Source organism: Mesoplodon densirostris, chromosome 6 (assembly GCF_025265405.1).
Source record: "Mesoplodon densirostris isolate mMesDen1 chromosome 6, mMesDen1 primary haplotype, whole genome shotgun sequence".
Classification (NCBI taxonomy): Eukaryota; Metazoa; Chordata; class Mammalia; order Artiodactyla; family Ziphiidae; genus Mesoplodon; species Mesoplodon densirostris.
The window spans coordinates 107,748,863-107,756,799 of record NC_082666.1 but is presented as its reverse complement, the minus strand read 5'-3'; the positions used below and the strand labels follow the sequence as shown (position 1 = coordinate 107,756,799).

The following is a 7,937-nucleotide window of genomic DNA, read 5'->3' as shown; positions in this document are numbered from 1 at the left end:
GCTTCTATTTAAATAATCAAGGGCAATAAGTAGGTCTCTGGGATGATGATCCCTATACCCTGTTACTTGCACCAGAATTGGGACATAACCAGGAACAAATAGTTCAGGAAGCTAGAGTCATTGACACTGAGAGCCAACTACAGGGAACACCAAACATCTGGGGCTATTAGTTCATGTGCTTCTGTACCTAAATTTGGAAAGACTGTAAGACTTTCTGAATCTTCAGGTAACTTGCCTACTATTCTAATCATAAGCAATCATGCTCCCTCTTAAGCTAAACCATACAACTTCAGAATCAGGTGTTACTTCTTATTGGTACCACTGTCCACTAAGCAAAGACAGAAATACAGAAGTAATCCTGACCCCTGCCTTTCCCTCATATATTCCCCCTCCCCACTTTTCCATCTTTCCCACATATTACTAGGTTTAATCAGTTCTGCTGCCTAGAGATCTGTTAAAGTCCTTCATTTTAATCATATTCCTTTGCCCTGATTCAGATCCTTGTCATCACTAGCCTAAGCTGTCCTCTATCTATTTCTGCCCCTCCCATCTGAACTGTTGCCCTTCATATTCATCCTCAACACTACTATCAATATTATTTCTAAATTGAAAATTTGACCATCAACTGTCTAAAGACTTCAACATCTTTCCATTGCACTAATGATAAAGTCCAACTTCTAAACATGTCATAAAGGTCTCCATTTTTTGGCCTTGCTCTGCCAATTTAACTAATGTCTTTTTTTAGTAATTAAAATCTACTATCCTTGTTATTTTACGAGTGTTAGCAGTTGCTGTTCTCACTTTTGAAAATATTTCCCCCTCTCATTCACTTAGAAAACTCCTATTCATCCTTTAAAACCCAAATGCAGTGAAACCAATTTTCTCTCTCACTCAAATCACTTTCTCCTCAAAACTGTAATTTTACCTCTGTGTAGCTCAATTGTTTGTTATACTCTAATGACAACAGATTCTTAAATATACTCATCTTTGTATCTTAATATCCGATAATATGACTGACATTTAACAAACGCTAAACATACTTGACACTTGAATTGATTTAATTGAATTAAACTGAATCAATCACTCTCAAGAACACTAACGATTGTTAGGGTTTCCTGCATCAAGAGTACAAATCACGCTGCATTTTCATAATACTGCTAGTTTTGATTGAGGCACAGCAAACAAGTTTACAACAGATTTCCCCTGTGAAAATAATAACTTCAGTAAAAGATAACAAATACACTCAGAAGTCCATAAAGGAGGCAGGGTAGTCTAGGGGATTCTGTTCTCATCCAAAGACTTGCTAAGATTTGATTCAGAGGGGAAAGATTGATTTTTCTAGCTTAAGTTAAACGAGGCATGGAACAAATGTCAAAAGCAGGACATAGACTTAGATTCTTCACTGTCACACCAGTAAAGTTACCATCCTTCCATCTCCTTGAGAACAAACAAGAAAGCCTGCTGTGGACCGTGAACAAAACAACAACTGTGAATTTACACAGCTCCTTAAACTTCTAAGCTGTGTACTGAGAGTGAATTAGAGGTCTCCTCCAGATAGCATTGCAAATGAGCGTTATTTTATTTTCACCAAGCCTTTCAGGTGATACATGCGACAAAATCAGCAAAGTCAGTACTCACTGTGGCAGACAAAGTAACTATTATGTATCTGTCCTAAAAGTTCCTGTGATGTTCTGGCTAGTTTTGCTTAAGTACTATTTATAATATTTATGAGAAAGGAGGACAAAAATGAACCTGATGCTTCTGTGGAGAAGGAATTCCCTGGCTGAGCAGAAAAGCCTGCCAAAGTTTTGGTGTTTCTTGTTTGTTTGAAACAAGACTGAAGGACCATATAGTGCAAGATGAAGCCATTAACAGTTAAAAGGGAGAGGACACACTAAAGAGACTCAGCCACGGCCCTGGTAAATTATCAACAATTGTGGGCTTTCTTAGTGAGAGTCTAGGATTTGAGAAATTCATGAGGAGAAAAGGCGGAGGTCCCTGGGCACCTGAAAATGAGAATTGCTGCATTGAACTAGGCTGACTTTGGCATGGCATTTTGAAGAAGGCAGTCATATGGAATGTAACGAATAAATAGAGCATATCAGAGCCTGAAAACCTGAGAATAGGCTCATGTGGGTGAAACGAGGTGAAGCACGGTGCTTGGTACACTATAAACCCTCAGTAACATTGGCTGGTTTTGAATGAAATGAAACCTAACCTGAATCCAGTCCCTACTCGGTAACAGCGGGGAAGATAATGGGTGCCTAGGCAACGTCTAGCAAGTTCTGGGCTAGAGGCGGCTCCCAACTGTTGCGTCACCAGGGGCCACAGAACTGAGTCGGGAAGGGAGAAGGGAGGAATCTGTGCGGAGGGTCATCCGACTGAGTCGGAACCGGACACTCTGGCAGGAAGTAGAAAGCGAAGAAAACGAAACGACCATTGGTGAATTTCAACACCACGTCGTGAATTTCAGGTAATTTTCCACTTGTTTATTAAGATGGAAAACTCGGATTCCAACGATGAAGGAGATGGAGTTTCGGCCCAACACATAAGTCAAACGGACCGATTGGTTCGGGAAGAAGATTTCTCCAGGTTCGTAAATAATCTGAGTGAAGAAGATTACGAACTTATGAGAGACAACAATCTTCTAGGCATTCCAGGTGAAAGTACGGAAGAAGAGTTGCTGAGAAGACTTCAGCTAATTAAAGGAAACGCACCACAAGACTCAGATGAAAATACAGGTATATTCTGCTTTTGGAGGGAATAGGATGGGATGAATAAGGAACTTCATAATAGGAAATAGTAACTTCATAATTGTAAATAGTAAATTATACAGAAGTGACTTACATTAATTTGGTAAGTAACTTCTCATAAAAAGAACTGGCATTTACTTGATTTTTGGTGAGCATGTCAAGGTATGTTTGTTTGTTTTCCTGATTCACATTTGGGTTGTTTTAATTGGGAAACAGTGCAAAGTAGCCTATTTGTATTTTTCTTGGTTTTCTACCTCAACTGAAAGTCCCTCCTACTTCCTGAATTATTTTTTCTACATAGACATGTAAAAAAAGCACACAGAAATATTCTCCACTGGGGACAATTGTGCTCTCTTCAACACCTGGGGACATTTGACATTGGCTAGAGATATTTTTGGTTGTCACAGGGGAGGCATGGGTGTTACTAGCATCTAGTGGGCAGAGGCCAGGGATGCTGCCAAAGATCCCACAATGCACAGGATAGCTCCCCAAAACAAAGAATTGTCCAGCACCAAAATGTCAATAGTGCTAAGGCTGAGAAACCCTGCTCGAACCTCAGGTCTGGTGCCTTCCCTCCCAGTGTGAAGTAGAGGATTTTGCTGTCTAATGAAGAGGATACTATAATACTTTGGCTCTTGAATATGGTCTTATATGTACCATGCTAGGTTCAGTCTATTCATTTGATCTGACCTTCAATTTAATGTCAATTAAAAATCTTGGTAACATTAAGAAGTATTCAAAATGCAAACACTTTTAAACCTATAAAACTTGTTTATGTTTGGGCAATAACCTTATATTTTAAAACAGCTTATCTATTATCAAAAGCACATAAGTGAAGAGCCTACAAGTAGTCATGTTGGAGACTCATGAAAATTAGACAATAATGTAAATTGAACTAAACTACTAGCATTGTACCTTAACTGGTGTTTACCTTGTTTAATTGCATTAGTGTTTTGACAGTGGACTGAAAAAAAAGTCTCTTGACATTCCTCCGACAGTGGTACACAGGGCTGTGTATATGATGAAATACTGAAACATAGACTTCCTCCAGATTCCCTTTTTAAAAAATTCTCTAAGTTTATCTAGGATTAGCTCACTCTTTTTGGATGGAATCGAAACTTTTCTACCTTTACTTATAAATCTACACAGTGAAGTTTATAAAATATTAACTCTATAAATGTGAAATCAGTTGAAAACATCTGAGTATTTAAGTTCTCATTTTTGGTTTGTTTTTGAAACAAAGTTTCAGAGTGCTATTTTATGATGGTTCTAATTTTGGTGGTTCTTTTATGCACCCTCCCCATTTTTTTTGTTAACAGACAGAGGAGACTCTTCAGATGACGTGTCTAGTGGTGACTCTCTAATAGACTGGCTTAACTGTTCTGGACAAACTGAAAATATGACAAGTGGACAAAGAGAAAACCAATCTTGGAGAGAAGAGAGCCTAATTAATCCTAAAAGTGATCAGTTCATATTCAGTTTAGAAATAAATGTTAACCTTGATAATGGGAGTCCAAATCCAGAGAATGAATATGTAGCATCTGCAAGACTTCCCAGAAGAGAAAATATGGAAGACAGCCAAAGGCAAGTGGAAAGTCCACAATCTGAATCAATATTTACAAGACCATCTATGTCTGAACAAGATACAACTGAAACATTAATGGAATTCCCACCTACCACAAGTCAGAGAAGAGCAAGAAGTAGGAGCCCAGAGTATCGGAGAACCAGAGGAAGAATTGAAAGTTGGTCGCCTCCACGTTCACTTAGGGAAATTGTACAAAGACTTAATCATAGTATACCCTCTCAGAATTTTGAGCAGCCTCTGCTAAGTGAGAATGCGAGATTTTCTAGAACTGAGCACCAAGAAATATTGAGACAGCAAATGACTGGATTTGAGTTGCAAAATAGCGGTCTTATTGAAACTTCTAGAACAAGGAATGCCGTTCATGGAGAAAATTCTCCAGATACAACCAGCAGTGGTGAATCTTGGGGAATGTGGGAAATATATCCAACCATAACCTTCAATCTTGAAGTAGAACAAGTTCATTCTGGAGCATATTCTCAGAGAGACAGCAGAGCTAGTAGAACTCAGTTAACATCTGAGACACCAAACAACACTGTCACTTCTGAAAGTGAACGAGGACTGAGGCATATGTATTCACATTCTGAGCAGGCAGGTGTGAGAGCTTATGTCAATACCATTAGAAATCCCGTTTGCAGAACTTTAAATACTAGATTAAATGATACAACATCTGTTCCAATTCAGAGCACGTTAAGGCAGACAATGGCAGAATTTAGTAACTCAAGTAACCTTATGGACAGTGACAGTAATTCGAATGCTAGCTATGATACCCATTCAAGTTCCACAATGATTTGCCATTCACGCCCCAATTGTATGTCTAGTTCCAGTTCTAGTCCTATTTCCGGTTCCAGCTCAAGTGATGAAAATTCAGGAATTAGCTCACTGATGTTTGAAGGCAGTGAAGAGACAAACTTATCATCAGACTTATCATCAGAGACCAGCCAAGGGGGTAGACAAATTATCCTTGACAGTAATTTAGAGCATAGTGTCTCACCTCCAAGTCAAAACATGGAATGGCTAGAGTCATCTAATGGTAGTAGTAGTGGTATATTTGGTTCTGATTCAAATGCTAGCTATGATACCCATTCAAGTTTCACACTGATTTGTCATTCACGCCCCAATTGTATGTCTAGTTCCAGTTCTAGTCCTATTTCCGGTTCCAGCTCAAGTGATGAAAATTCAGGAATTAGCTCACTGATGTTTGAAGGCAGTGAAGAAACAAACTTATCATCAGACTTATCATCAGAGACCAACCAATGGGATCGACAAATTATCCTTGACAGTAATTTAGAGCATAGTGTCTCACCTCCAAGTCAAAACATGGAATGGTTAGAGTCATCTAATGGTAGTAGTAGTGGTATATTTGGTTCTGATTCAAATGCTAGCTATGATACCCATTCAAGTTCCACACTGATTTGTCATTCACGCCCCAGTTGTATGTCTAGTTCCAGTTCTAGTCCTATTTCCGGTTCCAGCTCAAGTGATGAAAATTCAGGAATTTGCTCACTGATGTTTGAAGGCAGTGAAGAGACAAACTTATCATCAGACTTATCATCAGAGACCAGCCAAGGGGGTAGACAAATTATCCTTGACAGTAATTTAGAGCATAGTGTCTCACCTCCAAGTCAAAACATGGAATGGCTAGAGTCATCTAATGGTAGTAGTAGTGGTATATTTGGTTCTGATTCAAATGCTAGCTATGATACCCATTCAAGTTTCACACTGATTTGTCATTCACGCCCCAATTGTATGTCTAGTTCCAGTTCTAGTCCTATTTCCGGTTCCAGCTCAAGTGATGAAAATTCAGGAATTAGCTCACTGATGTTTGAAGGCAGTGAAGAAACAAACTTATCATCAGACTTATCATCAGAGACCAGCCAAGGGGGTAGACAAATTATCCTAATAATATCTGATGAAAGTGACTCTGGGTCCTCCCATAATCTGCAACAGTTTTTCCTCTTAAATGAAGATGATCCATACCAAACTACAGGACTCACCAAAGCACAGATTGACAGCTTGGCTGTAAGATCTTTTGGTGAAAATGATGCACTAAACGCCTGTAGCATTTGCCTTACAGAGTACACAGAAAACAGCAAGCTTCGCATACTACCTTGCTCCCATGAATATCACATTCACTGCATTGATCGCTGGCTGTCTGAGAACTCTACGTGTCCGATTTGTCGTAGGCAAGTAGTGGATTCCAATGAGAGTGAAAATCCTGATCGATGAATTCTCAGCTATATAAAGTGTTATAGGGCTTCCCTGGTGGCGCAGGGCTTGAGAGTCGGCCTGCCGACGCAGGGGACTGACAATAAAAATTAATTTCACACCATAGCAGTTCACTGAATTTCAATAAAAACTTAGCATGTGCACTGGGTTGGGATGTTCCTGATTCCATGGGAGAAATGTCTTAATATGATATAATGAATCTAGATAGATCCTAGTAGTATTATCTCGTCATGTAAACCCCAGACATCTCTTAGCCCTGTTCAATCCTGGTTGTGCATGCAAAGAAACAGAAACCCAACCAAATATCAATAATTAAGAAGCCATTTAAGACTACATTAGAGTCATTCACATAAAGAAGTCATGTTACATTCCTAGAATGCCATAAAAAGCTTTGAAACCCTTCTCTTCCTATCTCTCTCCACAGCAGTTTATCCCACCTCCCTAACACTGCCTTAACGTTTCGCCTATTCCCCACTACCAATGTATCAGTCAGTTCTAGCTAAAAACTGATGGCACACTTTAAAAGAGTGATGGAATAGCATTTAATGAAGAGACTAAAGTGTGTAAAGAATGAAGGGAAACCAAGAGATGATGAAGTACCCTGAGGCTAGCAGCTGTGAGAAGCCAGTATTATAACCACTAGGTTTGAAGGGGCATAGAGAGATAGCAGTTCCTGCAACCCAGAATGTCTTCGAGTTATAGGAGAAGCCCACCCAACAAGAGATGTAACCTTAGAAAATGGCATCCACTGCCAACCTAAAGTTTGGAAGGGGGCAGATCATGGAAATAAATACCCTTGCCTTCTTTCCTCCTGACTTCTAATCACTTATCAGTAGTTCATATTAACCAAACCCAACCTGAAGACACAGAGAGACTGGTCCATGAAGCTGATAAAGATCAGCCTCCTGGAATCACGAAGCAGGGTTAAGAAGGATGGCGAGTAGATCCGGTAAGCAAATCAGAGACCATCTACCACAACCAGCATTCCCAACTCTCTTCAAACCCAGCCTGTGTATGCTTTCTTGCCTCTTCCGCTTCCGCTTGTTCTCTATTCCACTCTATGACTCAGCTCTTTAACAACCCTCTCTATTTTCCTTTCATTTACTCAGATCTTGTATTTTTAAAAGTGATAAGATGACAAAGCCTTAGAACTTAATTACCTTTCTCTTAAACATGTCACACTTTGATTTGCTGTGATTGTAAACAACTAAGGATAAAGGGCACTTATAGGTATGTCTTTAATTTTTGCTTCTTCAATATATTCAAGCTTCAATTTCTTTCTATATATGTTTAGTTCATATAATTAATTTTTAAAACAGATTCTAATTTCTTTTAAAGGGTTTTATGGTTTATATATGACTCAATCATATGAT

At 39.1% G+C, this 7,937-nt stretch overlaps 1 protein-coding gene across 1 annotated transcript; it reads left to right on the top strand.

The window, feature by feature from the left end:
• The first annotated feature begins 2,479 nt into the window (after positions 1 to 2,479).
• Positions 2,480 to 6,564, top strand: LOC132492340 (E3 ubiquitin-protein ligase RLIM-like). The gene is made up of 3 exons (XM_060101803.1): positions 2,480 to 2,741; positions 4,079 to 5,458; positions 5,570 to 6,564. The coding sequence occupies exons 1-3, from the start codon at positions 2,498 to 2,500 to the stop codon at positions 6,562 to 6,564; spliced, it is 2,619 nt and encodes an 872-aa protein (XP_059957786.1). The 5' UTR covers positions 2,480 to 2,497.
• The last annotated feature ends 1,373 nt before the right edge of the window (positions 6,565 to 7,937 follow it).

What these genes read in the sequence shown, in the direction of transcription:
- LOC132492340 (XM_060101803.1), top strand. Translation starts at nt 2,498, where the DNA reads ATGGAAAACTCGGATTCCAACGATGAAGGAGATGGAGTTTCGGCCCAA. An exon ending in AGACTCAGATGAAAATACAG is followed by an intron (nt 2,742 to 4,078) that starts GTATATTCTGCT and finishes TAACAGACAGAG; the next exon opens with GAGACTCTTCAGATGACGTG. An exon ending in TTGTCATTCACGCCCCAATT is followed by an intron (nt 5,459 to 5,569) that starts GTATGTCTAGTT and finishes ACTTATCATCAG; the next exon opens with ACTTATCATCAGAGACCAAC.